Source organism: Dama dama, chromosome 15, assembly GCF_033118175.1.
Source record: "Dama dama isolate Ldn47 chromosome 15, ASM3311817v1, whole genome shotgun sequence".
NCBI lineage: Eukaryota > Metazoa > Chordata > Mammalia > Artiodactyla > Cervidae > Dama > Dama dama.
Window position 1 is genome coordinate 46,806,362 of NC_083695.1, and position 19,874 is coordinate 46,826,235.

At 39.0% G+C, this 19,874-nt stretch overlaps 1 protein-coding gene across 1 annotated transcript in view; it reads right to left on the reverse strand.

Annotated features, from left to right (window-relative positions):
- The window catches only part of PARG (poly(ADP-ribose) glycohydrolase), a 117,793-nt gene extending 97,960 nt beyond the window's left edge, over window positions 1–19,833 (reverse strand). Inside the window, exons 1-6 of the mRNA XM_061162015.1 lie at window positions 19,348–19,833; window positions 10,616–10,682; window positions 9,010–9,996; window positions 7,964–8,147; window positions 3,085–3,207; window positions 2,867–2,950 (exon numbers count right to left, since the gene is read on the reverse strand). Of these exons, the coding sequence (XP_061017998.1) occupies window positions 2,867–2,950; window positions 3,085–3,207; window positions 7,964–8,147; window positions 9,010–9,996; window positions 10,616–10,682; window positions 19,348–19,567 (1,665 nt within the window). The 5' untranslated portion in view covers window positions 19,568–19,833. The remainder of the gene's footprint in view (window positions 1–2,866; window positions 2,951–3,084; window positions 3,208–7,963; window positions 8,148–9,009; window positions 9,997–10,615; window positions 10,683–19,347) is intronic.
- Between the last annotated feature and the right edge of the window lie 41 nt (window positions 19,834–19,874).

Here is a 19,874-nt window from a genome sequence, read left to right on the forward strand (position 1 = left end):
AAAAAAATATGTAAATTCTTAAATAATCCTGTTTGTAAGGCCATTAAAGGTCCTAAATTAGTGTTTTTCATATAGTCTGGACAGTATTCCTGATTGGTCTGCTTGTGCTTGAGAGTTTATAAATGTGGTTTTGGAATAAATCAGCTCAGTTCAGTCACTTAGTCATGTCTGACTCTGTGACCCCATAGACTGCAGCATGCCAGGTTCCCTGCCCATCACCAACTCCCGGAGCTTGCCCAAATTCATTTCCACTGAATCGGTGATGCCATTCAACCATCCATCCTCTGTTGACCCCTTCTCCTCCTGCCTTCAATCTTTCCCAGCATCAGGGTCTTTTCCAGTGAGTCAGTTCTTTCTCATCAGGTGGCCAAAGTATTGGAGTTTCAGCTTCAACATCAGTTCTTCCAATGAATATTCAGGACTGATTTCCTTTAGGATGGACTGATTTGATCTCCTTGCAGTCCAAGGGACTCTCAAGAGTCTTCTCCAACACCACAGTTCAAAAGCATCAATTCTTCGGTGCTCAGCTTTCTTCATAGTCCAACTCTCACATCCATACATGACCACTGGAAAAACCATAGCCTTGACTAGACGGACCTTTGTTGGCAAAGTAATGTCTCTACTTTTTAATATGCTCTTTAGGTTTGTCATAGCTTTTCTTCCAAGGAGCAAGCGTCTTTTAATTTCATGGCTGCAGTCATTTTGGAATGAATACAAAGGCCAGAAAAACAACACACTGTAGAAATGAAAGCTGGTACTTTAAATAAAGAAGTACCTAAGATGCACTGCAGTAGAGGAATGTCAAATTCTTAAAAACCTGAACCTATCGCATTTATTTGCAAGCTGATACTCTGCATAGAGACCCCATCTTTCCCTCTACCAACATTCACCAACTGTGATAAGTTAAAAAGCAGTAAACACAAAGAATTTTATCTTCATACAGTATAATTTTTGAGTTTATCAGCATACTACTCTGGGGCTCAGATATGTGTTTAAGAATCTGTGCAAAAAGCAAATACTGATTACAAATTGTTTTCACAGTGATAATGAACACAACTCAAATGATGGGTCAAGATGTTTAAAATGGAAAAAATCGAATTGATATAACTGGATATAAGTATAAAGAGATTTATTCAGTTTTATGTTTGTACATATGTAATTAACGCATGTTTATGTTTGTGCACATGTAATTAACATATTAACAATAAGTAAGCTCTGGCAGACCCTGAGAATTTCTCTCATTTAAAAAAAGTAATTATAAGGCTGAGAAATACTATCCCTAAGAAATGAAATTTTCTAAATATATTATGGTACAATGTATCACTGTTTTTCATATGAAGGGAAAATAAGAGCTAAGGAAAAAAAAAAAGGGAGCGATGGAAAAGGTACAGAAAGTTAAGAATAACTTGTAAATATAAATGAAAACTCAGTATAAAACTTAAGAAACAGTACATAACAAATTAATTTCTCAAAGAGAATGAAGCCAGTTTTACAAAAGTATAAAAAATCTGTTTATAGTTGTAAAAACTTTAAAAGTTTATATAAGGCTATAGTGCCAAAAATAAACATATACTCAAAACAATCTAATGGTTGCCCTTACGGACTTGAACGAAATATTTTTTAAATCAAAAAATAAATTATTGCCAAAATATAAGATGAATAAATTATGAAACTGCTAGAAGCTGTTATTAAAAGCAATAAAAAGTACAATGTTTAATCATTAGCAAACTCCGCTTCCCTTTGGGCAAACAATGCTGAAGTCGTAATTCTTCCCTGATTTACTTTTAAAGACATTTCAGAAGCAGGATAATTCTAAAACAAAAAGAAAAGTAAAGCCCAGGATCAAAGGAAATTGGATGGGGAATCAAGAAACAGGTCTTATTCCATGTGGCTCCAGGCAAGTCATTTACAACTCTCAATTCTTCTACTCATTACCTAGAGATGGAGTATAAACCAAGAATGTCTCTAAAGAGAGTTCCTCAGGAAGCAAGCACTTTGCATACAAATAATGCTATTCAGTTCAGTTCAGTTCAGTCGCTCAGTCGTGTCCGATTCTTTGCGACCCCGACCCCTTGAATCGCAGCACGCCAGGCCTCCCTGTCCATCACCAACTCCCAGAGTTTACTCAAACTCATCTCCATCAAGTCGGTGATGCCATCCAGCCATCTCATCCTCTGTCGTCCCCTTCTCCTCCTGCCCCCAATCCCTCCCGGCATCAGGGTCTTTTCCAATGAGTCAACTCTTCGCATGAGGTGGCCAAAGTACTGAGTTTCAGCTTCAGCATCAGTCCTTCCAATGAACACCCAAGACTGATCTCCTTTAGGATGGACTGGTTGGATCTCCTTGCAGTCCAAGGGACTCTCAAGAGTCTTCTCCAACACCACAGTTCAAAAGCATCAATTCTTCAGCGCTCAGCTTTCTTCACAGTCCAACTCTCACATCCATACATGACTACTGGAAAAACCATAGCCTTGACTAGACAGACCTTTGATGGCAAAGTAATGTCTCTGCTTTTTAATATGCTGCGTAGGTTGGTCATAACTTTCCTTCCAAGGAGTAAGCGTCTTTTAATTTCATGGCTGCAATCACCATCTGCAGTGATTTTGGAGCCCAAAAAAATAAAGTCTGACACTGCTTCCACTGTTTCCCCATCTATTTCCCACGAAGTGATGGGACCAGATGCCATGATCTTAGTTTTCTGAATGTTGAGCTTTAAGCCAACTTTTTCACTCTCCTCTTTCACTTTCATCAAGAGGCTTTGCTGTTACCTAAGTCTTTTAAAGATCAAACAACATCTCTGAAGGAAAAGACCAGGGCTCATCTCTAAGAACTACATGTAAGAGACAAAAATTACAAAAGAACACACCTTCAAGTTTTGGGGTCGAGTGAACTTGTTGAGAAGTGCAGTCTGAATGAGCTCCCACCGGCTCCCTGCAGTTCGCTCACCATTCTTTAAGGAAAAGAAAAACATGAGGAAACTTATTCCAAGTTGTCTTGTGTGGCAGAATCAGAAGCCTAACAGCAAGCATTAAAATATCTTTCAGAGACTAAAAGAACATGAGTTCTGTTCAATTTTGTTCTCACCTCATCTTCCACAGGGTACAAGTTTTGTTCTGAACAAGGCATCTTAACATGCTTGTTGTCCCACAAATCTTTAAAATGTGTTGGGAAAGGTTTAGGCACTTCTCCTATCCGCAAAAGATCTACCTGAAATGCAAGAAAACTGTAAGTGCATAAAAACTAGGCATATCTTCTGTAAAATAATCGAAAGAAATCAGCTGAAGTAAATGCTATAAAAATACAGACCAGCTCCTAGGCAAGAAATCTCATAAGTCTTTTTCAGTTGTTTCCACTCATTACCTTCAGTGAGTTTCCAAATCATCATGTCCTGGGCATTCTTATCTTCATCCCATCCAGTGCCCTAGTCCTTATTAATCTTTGACTGAATTTCTGGTAATAGCTTTCTATCCCTCTCCCTAACTCCCAACTGCTCCCAGATACATTCATCAAACATAAAACCCTTATCCCCACTTGGGAATAATATTATCTTTAAGTATCCCCAAGCTTCTAATCCTATAATGGCTCCCTTCTGCCTATATAGATTCTAAATGATTCCAATTTTTAACATCCTCTCTTACCTAAAACACTATCTATTTAAACATCAACCTTCAATACTCAGCTCAATTTTCATTTCCTATAACAAGTCTTTAAAAGCTTTCTAATAGGCAGTAAGCTTATTCTCTCATTTTATTGGATCATTATCATACTAGAGCACACTTTTTCCCCTCCTCCACTAGACTCTAAACTTAAGAATAATAACTATATTAATTTTGTATTTTGAGTATTTACAACAGAGCCAGACATGTATGTTTTTAATATGTATAAATGTTTATACACGTACAGTTGATCTTTGAACAACATGGGTTTGAACTGCGCAGGTCCACTTATACAATTATCTTTTTCAATAAATACATACTATAAAACCACACAATCAGCAGCTGATTGAATTGCTGAATGTGGACCCTCAGACACGGAGGGCCAACTGTAAAGTTATACTGGGATTTTTTTTTTTTTTAGTTTTATCAGTTATTTTATTTTATTTTATTTTTCAGATGGAGGTGGGAACTATACTCGAATTTTTGACTGCCCAGAAGGTTGGCATCCTAACCTTCAAACTGTTCAAGGGTCAACTATATATATACACACACTGTTGTTGTTGTTCAGTTGTTAAGTTGTATCCGACTCTTTGTGACTCTGTGGCCTGCAGCACACCAGGCTTCTCTGTCCTCCAACTATCTCCTGGAGTTTGCTCAAATTCACGTCCACTGAGTCGGTGATGCTATCTACTCATCTCATCCTCTACTGCCCCCTTCTCCTTTTGCCTTCAAAGTGTATATATGCATGTGGATAAATAAATAAATAAATATATTCAAGGTTCATCCATACCATAGCATGAATCAGAACTTCACTGTCGATCATCAAATAATTACACAAATAAATATAAAATTTCAACTGTAAGATGCTATAAATGAGAGGTTCATGATGTCACAAGAATCTTTCTAGACAATTTTAACTTATGTGGTGAGCTTAGGGAATCCTTCTTTGAGGAACTAGCAGTTGAGCTCAACTCCAAAGGTTAAAAGTAAGTAGGAAAAGGTGAAAGGGACAAAAAACAGGAACAGCCTATGGAAGGAAAGACTGTTAAATAGGCAGCTTCATTAAAAGCCTGCAACCCAAGAGAAATAAATTTGTAGGCCTTTTATACAGGTAACCATTAAAACCACAAGTGTGTATAAGACTACTCCAAGAGAGGAAAAAATAAGAAGACATATGAAAAAGTCCTGGGGAACTCTAACAACGTTTAAGGGCCACATACAGAAAAAAAGATAAAAGGAACAAAGCAAGGGTTTAAGGAGGCAGGAAGAAAATCAGGAATATATGGCATCAAAGAAGCCAAAGGATGAGAATATTCCAAGGAGGAAACAATAAAGGACGTTCAAGAGTCAAAAGTGGCTGAGACATCAATCCTGTCAAAAGTATTTTGTCCTCCAAATGGGCACCCCAAAGGTGACTTTGTAAAGATCTTCCATGTAATCTAAGGTGACAAAAACAGGTACCAGTAGAGCTTCACACATAGGGGAACATAATATATAAGAATATATGTATCTTTGGGTGTCTGTCTGTTTAAATGTGTCTATGCATGTGTATAGCACATGCTTATACATGTGTTTGCCTATAGGTGTGCATATGTTTGTGTGTGAATGTATGTTGCATGCATGAGTGCATTTACAGATAATCAAGTATTATCATGTCCATGCAATTTCAGATTGCCTTCCATTTCTAACACTAAATGTCAGCTTTATATTATGATTTCAAATTCTCTAACTATTAATATCTGGCATCTTAGAAATGTATCTAAGGACTATTTAACAAATATTAATTATACATATAGCATACTATACTACCATATTCAAGAAAAAGAAATCTAGAAGAAAACACACCAAATTCTTAAACTTTTTTTACTGACCCTGTATTACTTTTGTAATAAAACTTTTATAAATTCATTGGATATTTGATAAACGGTAATTACAGAGATGAATTAATGATGGTATAAGATGCTTCAGGTTTTCTTTGCGGGCAGTGGGAAAGAGGAAGCAGGAAAAGTCAAAATATCACTTATTTCCCCTGATCAATCTTTTTTCTGAATCTTAACCATTAATATCTTGTCAGTCACACAAACCTTTTCTTAATTTCACAGACATTATCAATGCCTCCTTTTCCCTAATCACCCCTGCTTAAGAATTCACAGTGTCCTATCAATATAATCTCAAAACAATTTGCATTTATTCTTTTATATTCCCACAATTACTACCCTGTCTCAGTTATTTCCAAACTTTTTTAAAGAGCAGAACTCTTTTTTCCCTACGAATTCTAATACAAAATCATATTTAAATAAAAGCTATTTTAATAAATATAATTTTTAGAGTGACTTTACTTATTTTATCAATAGCAAAGAGACTAACTGAAGGACTATGAAATTGAGAGAGACGACAGCTAAAGCTTTCATCAATCTATTTATATCTCTCATCCAATATTAAGAAAATCCTATCCACACACCTAAACAGCTGGCAGACGGTAACTTTTTTACACTGCTATTCTGATATTTAAGGAAATATTTCAAACAGCAGTAGCAAGAGAACCCTGATTCTATGACCTGCCCAAAAATGAATTCTCTTGGTAAAATCTGCTGGTTAAAATATGGTATTAAGCCAAAAAAAAAAAAAAGAACGGTATTAAGCATTATTAAAAGTAAACACACATTAGTTCTTTTACAACAGGTTTTTCATAGTTAAACGTACAGCTTAGAAAAGAAATTTGAGTCAATATCAAAAGAACCCCTGAGCCACTTTCATGAAGCACAATTTGATAACTACTGTTTGCTTACTTTTCATCTCTTAACCGAATTCTTTCCTTTTCCTGTTTCCAATGTATCCTCACTTCAGTCTTCCTCACAAATAGCTGTCTGATCAACCTCGCTATGTATATAGTACAACTATTGTCTGCACAGACATTTTCATGATTTCCAATTCTTATAGATTTAATTTCTTATAGACTCAGTTTCTGATACCTGACGCCCTCTACAATATGAACCCAAACTACTTTTCAAGTCTTCTTTTCCTCCATTTTCCATCCAAATACTCAGTTCCAGCAAATCAACTGCTTTCCATTTGTAAAAGTTTTAAACTGCACAGCCTTTTCCTATAAAGGTTATATATCTATCTGGAATTCCCTTGCCTTACTAACTCCATTTCAGAAATTTCCTCTCATCTTTAAGAACTCAGCTCAAACTCCACCACCCTGCTCTATGCTGCTTTTACCTAACCACACGAAGGAATTCTGTACTTCAAAATATTTAATCACATGTAGGCTAAGTTGTATAAGAACAGAGATTTTTTTTTAAGTAGCCCCTGTGAAATCTAATATAGAACCTAATAAATGAGATGAATATTTAATCCCACATGGATTCTTTTTTGTGTTGTTTTTGTTGGCCATGCCACATGGTTTGTGGGATCTTAATTTCCTGACCAGGAATCAAACCAGGCCCATGACAGTGAAAGCGCTGAGTCCTCACCACTGGAGAGCCAGGGAATTCCTAAGATGTGACTATTTAAAACTACTCCAAGAGTGACAGAAATATTCTAAGATTGGATTATGGCGATGGTTGCCTAACTCGGTAAACTAACTAAATATAACTGAACACTTAAAATGCTCAATAAAGTTTTTCTTTTTTTTTTTTTTTTTTAAGAACCCATGAAAAGTATAAAAGAGGTTACCAGGGTTAGTGAGGAATGAGAAGTTACTGTTTAGTAGGTAAAGCTTATGTGCAGGAAGATGAAAAATTTCTGGAAATGAACAGTGGTGATGGTTGTATGACACTGCCACTGAAATGTACACTTAAAAAATGATTAAGTTGTCAAACTTCAGATTATGTACATTTAACCACAGTTTTTTTTTTTTAAATGAGGTTGGTTTTAGAAATGCTGAGTTTGAGATACCTATGGGATAGTGATAGGGATGTCTAGAAGAATCTAAAGCTCAGAAAAAGAGGATAAAACTGGAGAACAATTTGAGGATACTGAACAACATACAATTTTGAATTTTAGTATCTAACATGTACTGGGTACTCAATAAATATTGTCAATTGAATTTTTTAATTCAATAAATTTTCTAAACAATACAGAATATTCAATATCCTCAGCAGTTAACAGTGATTCATCTTACGGATTTGTTAAGTACCGTGTTAAGTAATCTATCATTATATTTCTCTATTTTATAAACTTCTCAGTGCTTTATATATGCAGAAAAGAGAAGCACTTTCTATGCATTGGTCTGTTTTTCACAAATATCACAATAAACTGAAACTTAGCACCTTCTCTCTTTATAGGTAAGAGGTAATATCTACCCGAATAGTCACTGTGTGATTGGCAGACGGTCTCAAGGGAGGCAGCCGGATCCCACACCTTGGCATTCTTCTCATTTCCTCAATAGGAGTTCCAAGCCATTTCTTATCTGGAGAAAGGTGAGGTGGAATGTATTTAGGGATCTTCCTTTCTGTTCTTTGATGTTTCATTTCACATTGTTCTTTTCTAAGATCAAAACAAATATATTCAATCACAAACCACTCACTGTTTAAATTCACTTAGATACACAAGTAAAAACACTTACCCAGAAGTTATTGTTTAAAATGTGCCAAACTTGCTCTTTCTCCTTGGTATTTAGAAAAAACAAAACAACAAAAAACCTTATAAGGCTTACAGTAAAACCCAAGAACTTATTTTCAATAGTCTGTGGAAGGAATTTCCAAACACATGTAAATCATCTTCTGAAAAAAGGGGCCTTGTAAAAGAATAGGTACATTGCCAAACAAGTCACGGTTCACAGTATCAGCTACTTTTTAGGACTCTAGACAATAATTTTCAATGAAGTGAAGTTACTATGGCATCCTTGCCATAAAAGATCACAAAAATTATGGAGAGGGCTTTAAGATAATTTTTATACTTACAGTTTTTTTTGTAATCATACAGGCTGGGATTTAAATCCCAGCTTTACTCCCCACAAGTTATATAATTTCAGTGAATTTTCTAACCAATTTCAGTTTTCTCATTTGTGAAGTGAGTACAATACCACCTGCCTGCCGTCAGAGCATTAGAGAAAATGCATATACAGTAGCCTAAGATAACAGTAGTTACTATCATATTTATGATCAAGTAATTCCCATAAATCTCAGAAGGAAGTTGATGAAATTAAAATCTGATTAATTATTTACTTCTTTTCTGTTTCTGTGATTTTTAGAATTTAACATTTGAGTCTAAGTTTAAATCATGCATTATTAATAAGAAAGACAACTATTTCTTGCCTTCAGTGCAAACCAGAACTTCGTGAAACTCCCCCTCACAAAATTACATAACACATTACCCTTTTGAAGATACTCTTGATGGTAAAAATTACCTTTTGTCCTCTGCTTTGGGCATTCTCATGAAATGATCTGTGATTTTAGAATCCTTTCTCCCATGTTGCTTAGAATTTCTGCACTCTACATTCAGGCTAGAAGTACTTCCAGGTAGTTTGACATTCAAATCATTCATTCCAGCTCGATTCTCTCCTCCTTCAAATTGGAAATGTAATCGAATCTCACCTCCCTTAGCAGAGGACCGCTTCCTCAACTCAGTGTCAGCTTCTCTTGGTTGGAACCGTGAAGGTTTATTTGCTGTTTGAGCAGAACTGCTATCTTCCTGTTCATCAAAACCTGGACTTGTCTCTTCATCTGCTTCTGAATCCTGACAACTATTTTTGGAATTATCTACATCCATTGGTGACTCAGGTTCACTTTCTTTCTCAAATGGAGGAGAATTTCCTAGACTACTTTCTTGTCTACTCAATTTGTTGGCATTTTTCAGTCCAGTACCAACATCCTCAGAGCCAATGTCCGACAAGGGGCTCTCTGGCACCACGTCTGCCTCTTCCTGCCGACACCCTGCACAGTCTTCTGCAGGATGGCAAGCCTTGCTATACTTCTGGTGGCTTCTGGTTTCTCTGCCCTGTTCATCTTCCACTGTCTGCTTTGCATTCACAAGCTTTACATGTGTCAAAAACTGTTGATTATCTCTGCTCTCCTCACTATTTGCGTCACTGTGATCATCATTTTGGGGTGACTGATCAACGTTAGCATTACCGAACTGCTCTGGTACCAGAGTTACTGCTGGAGGTTCACTTTCCAAAAGCCGTTCTGAGTGTTTCCCTTCATTCTGCCACTTACACATGGTTGCAGTCTGATGCTGGTTCAAATACTGTGTACTTTTTTCAACTGATGACTTATCGAAACCTAGCTGAGAAACATTTTCTAATTTTTCCATGTTATGTTGATAAAAGTTATCTTTTTGTACAGAACTCATCATGGATTCTTCTCTTGTATTGTTGTTTTCTTTACTATGCAAACTGTAAAAGAATAGAAAGAATGATACAACAGAACTTATAACGCAATGGAAAGAATTTATGACACAAAAAAACCACTTACCCAAACACATTCCTACAATATCATAGCAATAATTAAACCTGTGATTACCTGAGCATATAGCATGCTCCATACGTTCATGACTCCATACGTTTGCACATTTGCCTATAATGCCCTTTTCCCAACTGTGTGCCTGGCAAACACCAGCTAGAATGCAGTGTTAAACTTCATTCACCTTCATTCACCTGTGCAGCCTTTCTTGCAAAGGTAAAGCTGACTGTCTGTTCTACTGCTAACTACCACTGTTTATATAAAGGTAGTTTATAACTACCTTGTTTATATCTTTACTGTGGCATTGATCACACCATGTAAGAATCATGTGCTTTTTGCTGACTGTCAGCACCACTACACTGTAAGTATCTTAAAGACAGAGACTACTGCTTTTTCATCTCTGCATCTCAAGTATACTAAACCATATACAGAATTAACTGAAATGTCAATAAAGAAAAACGTGAAAGCAAAAAGGAGAGAAAATAGCATGAAACATGATATAACATCCATATATCACATTATTCATTACTCTAGATAAGCATGTTTCTATACCTTTCTGATTCCACTGTCTTGATTCCTTTAGTGTCCATCCAACTGGTTATAGTCTTCTGTTTGAAAACTGCAAAGAAAAAAAAATGTACGTGTATGCATACCTTCAAAGAGAAAACACCTATAGCAGCATATACATATGGAAGGCATTAAGCTAGGTTCTGTGGATTAAAAAAAGATTAATCATTCCTTCCTCATGCAAGCAATGGGAGAAAATACAGGAACATAAATATAAATACATTTGGCATAGAAGAGAAAGTGACCAGACCTTAAAAGAACTGGTATGGTCTAATGGATGAGACTACAGACTCTGAATTCAGATTGTGTGCTTAGTCGCTCATTGTCCGACTCTTTGTGACCCTTTGGACTAAACAGCCTGCCGGGCTCCTCTGTCCATGGGATTTTTCAGGCAAGAAAACTGGAGTAGGTTGTCATTTCCTTCTCCAGGGGATCTTCTGGACCTTGGGATCGAACCTACATCTTCTGTGTTTCCTGCACTGCAGGCGGATTCTTTACCTAGATCCAAACCCTGGCTCTCCTTCTGAATTCCCGTGTGATTTTGTGAAGAGCCATTTCTCTGTGTCTCAGATTCTTTATCAGTAGACATACAAATTAATAGTATCTCTCTTGGGTTATTGTGAGGTTTAAATTAAGTAACAACCATTGCAAACTGCTTACCATATGCTCAGTAAATGTTAGTTATTAGTTATTGTTAGTATTAAAAGAGATCCTAAGGGAGGTCCCTGGTGGTCTAGTGTTTAGGATTCGGCACTTTCACTGACCTGGCCCAGGTTCAATGCCTGATTGGGGAACTGAGATCCTGCAAGCTGCACAGTGAGGCCAAAATAACAATAATAATAAATTTTAAAAGTAAAATAAATTCAAAAAGACCCTGATAAGAAATTAAGATATTTCTGAGGAAAGGACTACTTTAGGGAATTGAAGAAAGTGGGATCATCTGATAAATAGTTCTTGGAGAATAAACACGCAGTCACATTAAGGGAAAAAATCAGAGCAACAGAACCAATGGTAGAGAAAAATTAAGAAAACAACAGAAAATATGGCTGAAAAGTCAGCAAGGAACCATAGCGATTCCTGAAAAACCCGCAAAGAAAGGTACAAAATAATGTCAAAAGTCACATTCAGAGCTGTAATGCCAGAATTCAAATCTAGGAGGCTCCCAGTGAGGCAGAATACACAGCCCAGACAGCAGGTGTGAAGGGGCAAGAAGAGCCTATCGTTAGAAGCCGATGAGGAAGGTACTGGTCTAGGTCAGTGGTTCCCAAACCAACTGAATCATCAGAAGGCTGACAACAAACAGATCCAAGGACCACATCTAGACCTTCTGAATGAAAATCTATCTGTGATGATGGAGGTATGAGGGGAGGTGGATTCTGTATTTTTTTTCCCTAAAAAGCAGTTCTGATGATCAGCAAAGTTGAAGAACTATTGGTCAAGATCCAAAACTAGTCTTGTCTTTATAAGAATAGAGAATAAAAGTTGAGAAGTGAGAGTCATTACAGATTTCAAAATGTTAGAGGTTAAAAGTGACACTAAACTTTAAGCTTGAGACGTGAAAGATGGTGAGAACATAAAATGGAAATGTAGACTATAAGAGAACTGGATTTAGAGGGAAAATATGATTGGGTCAATATGAACACATTAAATTTAAAATGCCAAAGAGATAACTAGATAGAAATGACCAGCAGATAGTAGCAAAAGTAGAATTAATGGTTCAGCAAGGTACATATACCATAAACAAATGCAAGCCAAATTTATATAAACATAGAAATTTAAGTATGCTTTTAAAATTTAATGTATTGCATATGGATTACATGTATATAACATTTTAGTATGACAGTGAAAGTGTTAGTTGCTCAGTTGTGTCTGACTCTTTCTGACCCCATGGTATATAGCCCACCAAGCTCCTCTGTCCAAGGAATTCTCCAGGCAAAAATACTAGAGTGGGTTGCCATTCCCTTCTCCAGGGGATCTTCTTGACCTAGCAATCAAACCCAGGTCTCCTCCACTGCAGGCAGACTTTTTTCCATCTGAGCCACCAGGGAAGCTCTTTAATATAAGAAAACATAAAATCTTGAACATTCTCAACTACTGTCTAAATTGCAAAGTAAGAATCTAGGCACCATAGGTCACAAACCCTTCTTATTTACCCACATCCCTTCAAACACCATAACATGAGACACCATCCAAAATACATGAAAATCAATCATTTATTTATCACTATATTTGCTGCCACTGCTGCAAAGTCGCTTCAGTCATGTCCAACTCTGTATGACCCCATAGACGGAAGCCCACCAGGCTCCCCTGTCCCTGGGATTCTCCAGGCAAGAATACTGGAGCGGGTTGCCATTTCCTTCTCCAATGCGTGAAAGTGAAAAGTGAAAGTGAAGTCGCTCAGTCCTGTCCGACTCTTAGCGACCCCATGGATTGCAGCCTACCAGGCTCCTCCGTCCATGGGATTTTCCAGGCAAGAGTACTGGAGTGGGGTGCCATTGCCTTCTCCAATCACTGTATTTGAGTGTCATATAATTCACATTTTATACAAAATACTAACATTCTAACTAGTTAAAATCTTTTATCAGCATTTTAAAAATTATTTCTGTCACAAAAATTGTACATATATTATTTGATATTTCCTGTTAAACACCATTACTTTAGTGATTTTATGAAGTTAATACTTCTACAGCAAATTAGACTTCAGAGAAAAAATTAATTCCAGTCACAAAGGAGTAAGAAAATGAACCAGTTGATTCTGAAACTTTTTCTACAATTCCATCTTCTCTATTTAATTTCATTATATCATACACAGCAAATACAGAAAACCCTCAAAGTACAAACCAGCAGTGGGCAAAAAAATTCATTTTTTGAGTCAGTATAGAATTTTAAATACCTTTTTTCCATAAATGTAAAGATTTGATGCTATGAAATGACTAGGTTCCTATAACACACACGAAGCACGGCACTATGATAAGTCAACTGAACCTAAAGAATGCAGGCAACATCATTTTGTAAAAAACTACGAAGAGTGTTACAGTGCAGCTGAAGGGGAGGGCTGTCTCCTGCAGTTCTAACACTGAGAATGTCTTCTCTCTCCAGCTTCAGGCTTCTTATTATTAATTCCTGAAGCCTGAGAACAGGGTGGAGGAGAAGTAAGAGGTTAGGAACCATCATTTCCTGCTAATAAAGCAGTCCTCAGTCATTCCAAGGACCCCAGAGAAAGGATAGCCTACCAATACTACAATTTCTGGCTTCCAAAGGTTTCTTTCACAGCACATCATAGGACTGTTTCAGCTGTATCCCTTATTCCTGAAATAAGCATAAAATGGATAGCATCGCCGATTCAATGGACATGAACTTGGGCGAACTCTGGGAGATAGTGAGGGATAGGGAGGCCTGGGGTCCTGCAGTCCATGGGGTCGCAGAGAGTCAGACAAGACTTAGCAACTAAACAACAAAGCATAAAATGATGTGTCCCAGGTTCCCGAGAATTTCTTTCTTTTAACTAGAAGTAATCACAGTAAACAAAAAGAGAGGCAACAGTAGGTGATGAAACAGATACAAAATAGAGTCAAACAAAATCTTGGCCTGAGATCTTTGCTCAGTTCAGTTCAGTTCAGTCACTCAGTCATGTCCAACTCTTTGTGACCCAATGGACTGCAGCACGCCAGGCCTCCCTGTCCATCACCAACTCTCGGAGTTTACTCAAACTCATGTCCATTGAGGCAGTGATGCCATCCAACCATCTCATCCTCTGTCGTCCCCTTCTCCTCATGACTTCAATCCTTCCCAGCATCAGAGTCCTTTCCAATGAGTCAGCTCTTCACATCAGGTGGCCAAAGTATTGGAGTTTCAGCTTCAACATCAGTCCTTCCAGTGAATACTCAGGACTGATTTCCTTTAGGATGGACTGGTTGGATCTCCTTGCAGTCCAAGGGACTCTCAAGAGTCTTCTCCAACAGCACAGTTCAAAAGCATCAATTCTTCGGCGCTCAGCTTTCTTTATAGTCCAACTCTCCCATCCATACATGACTACTGGAAAAACCATAGCCTTGACTAGATGGACCTTTGTTGGCAAAGTAATGTCTCTGCTTTTTAATATGCTGTCTAGGTTAGTCATAACTTTCCTGCCAAGGAGTAAGCATCTTTTGATCTCATGGCTGCAGTCACCATCTGCAGTGATTTCGGAGCCCAAAAAAATAAAGTCAGCTACTGTTTTCACTGTTTCCCCATCTATTTGCCATGAAGTGATGGGACCAGATACCATGATCTCAGTTTTCTGAATGTTGAGCTTTAAGCCAACTTTTTCACTCTCCTCTTTCACTTTCATCAAGAGGTTCTTTAGTTCTTCTTCACTTTCTGCCATAAGGGTGGTGTCATATGTGTATGTGAGGTTATTGATATTTCTCCCGGCAATTTTGATTCCAGCTCGTGCTTCATCCAGCCCAGCATTTCTCATGATGTTCTCTGCATATAAGCTAAATAAGCAGGGTGACAATATACAGCCTTGATGTACTCCTTTTTCTATTTGGAACCAGTCTGTTGTTCCATGTCCAGTTCTAACTGTTGCTTCCTGACCTGCATACAGATTTCTCAAGAGGCAGGTCAGGTGGTCTGGTATTCCCATCTCTTTGAGAATTTTCCACAGTTTATTGTGATCCACACAGTCAAAGGCTTTGGCATAGTCAATAAAGCAGAAATAGATGTTTTTCTGGAACTCTCTTGCTTTTTCCATGATCGAACAGATGTTGGTAATTTGATCTCTGGTTCCTCTGCCTTTTCTAAAACCAGCTTGAACATCTGGATGTTCACAGTTCACGTATTGCTGAAGCCTGGCTTGGAGAATTTTGAACATTACTTTACTAGCGTGCGAGATGAGTGCAATTGTGCAGTAGTTTGAGCATTCTTTGGCATTGCCTTTCTTTGGGATTGGAATGAAAACTGACCTTTTCCAGTCCTGTAGCCACTGCTGAGTGTCCAAATTTGTTGGCATATTGAGTGCAGCACTTTCATAGCATCATCTTTTAGGATTTGAAATAGCTCAACTGGAATTCCATCACTTCCACTAGCTTTGTTCCTAGTGATGCTTCCTAAGGCCCACTTGAGATCTTTGCTCAGTCACTTAGTAATAATGTACTTCATTTCTTTGAGACTTTATTTGCTCAGCTATAAACTGGGATTAACAATACTTATTTCCAAGGCTTATGTGGATCAATGAGAGAAAAATACTAAGTGACCAGTCTCACAAAGAAGAAACTCAAGAAATGTATCCTATACCAACATTTCCACTCAATCTCTTTTTTCACTGAGATCAGTAGTTCTCCATCTTTACTCTGACTTCACATCACATAATCTCAGTAACCTCACTCAGTAACCAGCATCTTTCAATGAGCAAATCATTCAATTAGGTGCTAGAGATACAGTCAAAAGGCATAAAATGCAGAAAAATTCAATTGTACTCAAAGGAACACCCCACCTTCACAAAAAGCCTCTTTCTTCCAGCAGCAGCACGATAAGGCATGGGAAGGAAGGGTGTGGTGAGTCCAAACAGCAATGGACAGTGGGAAAGTTTTGAGATGAGCAAAGAGGTTTGAAGATGCTTTTGACAGCACTAAGGCTAAAAAAATGATAAGGGAGATGGGGGACAACACAGCTCCAGTCCCCCACCCAACCACCACTGACCTACACCTATCCCTGAAGTGAGGAGAGAAACTCTAGGTAACTGTTAACAGGCAGAAAACAGAAGGTCCTATACCAGCACAACTGGATAAACGATTCCCCATCAGAATGTGAATCAGAAGTGGAGTTCTGCCTACATGCAGATGTGCAGATTTCTATAAGAAAAATGCCCAGGCAGATAAATAACACAAAATTTAAAGATACTGAATAAATACCCATTTCCCTACCTTACTTCTCCTAGGATAACTACATATAAAAATTTTAAATACCAAGTTCCTAAAAGAATTCCAAAATCTCAAACAACAGATTTTGATACAAATTTAGACTTTGAATATTTTGTTCATCTGTGTCCTCTGCCAGGTATACAGAAAACATTTACACACACGCACAAGTATGGCCCAAGTATTAATTCAGTTCCTCTTCTGCAGAAAATCAGAAGATCCAATCAGTAACGATTGATAGCCGCCTCCCCGCAACTCACTCCTCCTCCTTTATGGGACCAAATTAGCCTACCACAGAACTAACAGTACCTGGAGGTCACCCTCAGTTCCTCTCCCTTCCACTCTCCTTCAACAAGCCCTCTGAAATCTACATCCTAAATCTTAAACCCATCTCTTTCTCCCCATCTGCAAAAGAGCACCAATATTACAAGAACAGTTACATCACTCAGTGGGCCAACTGCATTTGTCTCATAACTGAAACTAACTCCCTATATAACTCCCTATCTGCAGTCTTGACTTTCTCTAACCCAGTGTTCCAGAAACTACAAATGATCAACATTTTTTAGTTAAATATTACAGACACCATGAGAATGCTTCATACATAGTAAAGGTAAGTTTATTTCATGAAACATTTGTTATAAATATGGCATGTTTATCAGGAGATATATCTAGCAGTAGATATATATATGGGTTGCAGTGAGAAAAGTCCAAAAGATGGCCTAAGCCATCTTTTCAAAAATATTAACCAAACGATTGTAACCCTTTCTTATAAGCTTTTTAGTCATATCCTGTGCTCGGTCGCTTCAGTTGTGTCCAACTCTTTGCAACCCAAGGACCATTCCCCACCAGGCTCTTCTGTTCATGAGATTTTCCTGGCAAGAATACTGGAGTGGGTTGCCATGACCTTCTCCAAATGATCTTACTGACCCAGGGATTGAACCCATGTCTCCTGCACTGCAGGATTCTTTACACCTGAACCACCAAAGAAACTGACCATTTAGTGGTTCCCCATTAACCACAGAATAAAGTCCAAACTCCTTGAAACTGCACTTGACTTTGTCCATAAATAAGCTCTTCCGCCCATTCCCAGCCTCCACTGACAGTCTTGTCATTCTGTGCTCCTATCAAGCCACCTTTTGTACATGCCATTTGGCCTATATAGTTTTTTCTCTCCTTGGCTTATAAATCAAATCCTACTCATCCTTCACTGCTCAGTGGAGGTCTGCTTCCCCATTGCCTGTAAGTCCTGAGAGAACTAAGTGTACACCATTCATCAGAGGACAGCCTGACCTGTCCATTCTCTTAAACTGTTGACCAATGCTTCCTTTTTGAAATGCTCTTGTCCTTGCATGACACAAGAGCCAGGCTTTCCTCCTACTTCCCTGGTTGCTTCCCTTCGGTCTACTCTTATATGGCAATGTTCCTGAAGTTTCTGTCCTAGGTCACCTTTTTTTTCAGTATATGCCTTATACCATCTAATCTACTTCCAAAGTATCAATAATGGTGTATATGGTAAGAACTTACAAATCTATATTTCCAGCTCATATATATTTATGAGGTACAAACCCTTACATCCTGTTCTCTCCTAAATCCATCCACTTTTCCCGTTTACTACTGCCTGCTGCTGCTGCTGCTTCTGCTAAGTTGCTTCAGTCATGTCCGACTCTGTGCAACCCCACAGACGGCAGCCCAACAGGCTCCTCTGTCCCTGGGATTCTCCAGGCAAGAACACTGGAGTGGGTTGTCATTTCCTTCTCCAACTACTGCCTGCAACCAGGTATAAACCATCATTATTTCCCACCTAGACTAACTCCTTAACTAGTCTTGGGCCTGCACTTCTGCTCCCTTTCAATCCATTCTTCATTTTCCACACACTAGCGACAAGGATCTTTAAAATATGTATATTTTAATAAATATATACTTAAAAATATATATAGCCAATCAAGTCACTCCCCTATTGAAGCCTTTTAATAGTTTCTTATTGTCCTTAGAAATAAAGCTCAAAACCCTCAGCACGCCCAGTATGACCGGATCTTTGCCTCTCTCTCTGCAACCACATCTCTCACTACTCTCCCCTGTCCACAATATTCATCAGCAGCACTCTGGAATCACTTCATTAACTGCTCTTCATCTAGCTAACCCCTCATCACTCTTCAGTCTTCAGAATAAAATTCTTATCTTCTGGCTGGGAGACTATCTTTGAGCCTACAAACTGATTAGGTACACCTGACTCTACAATTATGTTCTGTTCCCTTATGAACTGGAACATCCATCACCCTTTATTATGTTAACTTCCGTAATCGTCCATCTCTCCTGATAGACTTTAGGGTCTGAACACAGAGACCAAGTAACTTTTGTTCAACATTCTACGCCAGAGCCAAGTTTAACGCCAGCTAAGACTAACTACTCTGCATCCAGGCACTAAGAATCTAAATTGAGATAAGCTATGATTTTTTTTGTAGCTTTCTTTACATCTAGAGGCTGAAGCTTCACATCCACAAACTTCCTTAACAGCAGCAGCAACGACTAAAGCAATTACTCAAACCCGAAGAAAGCAAACAGGTGGAGTATCTTACCACTTCCCGCCCTGTAAGTGACTGCTCATCAAGGTTTCTCACACCACCAATCGCCGTGGGAAAAATGCGACCCTATTCTCCCAGGGGCCTTGGGCGCTTAGCAAGGGGACCTCAGAGTTCAGAGTGGTGTACACAAGACTAGAAAGGGGGGAGGAAGGTGCTGGAGTCCCTGGCTCCTGAGACAGACCAAAAAGAGGTTTGGGCCGAGGAGAAGGACAAAGAGCTTTATTTCCCCACGTACCAAGAGAGGTGGCGCTGCCTCGGTGCTGTCCCGCCCGGCCCGGGACGCAGCCTGATGAGGACGGCGGGACCCTGAAGTGCACCGGAGCGTCCTTGGAATCGAGGACGCGCCTGTGCCTGCCGGGGAAGCTCCGGGCGTCCGAGGCGGCCGGCAGAGAAGTTGCAGCGGCGTCCCAGCGGGGTCGCTTGGTGAAGGGCTCACAGCCGGGGCCCGCACTCATGCTGGGACCCGCAGCACTGAGTCTCCGGGCCAGCCCGGGTGTAGAGCCTCATTCACTAACCCCGGGAGGGACGGACTGCGCCCCCTCCTCGGTGCCTCCCGGCACCATGCCCCCTCTGCCGCTGACTTCTTCTGCAGCTTCTGCTCTGACAGCCTCCCGAACCAGGCCCTATTCAGACGCCTGCCTTCCCTCTTCCACCGGCACCCTACCAGCCTCAGGATGAGCCGTTCTGATTCTGGCTTCGTTCACTTTCCCACCACCGGAAAGCTGCCGTCAGGTGCTTCCGGCTTCCGGGACGTACGCTGTC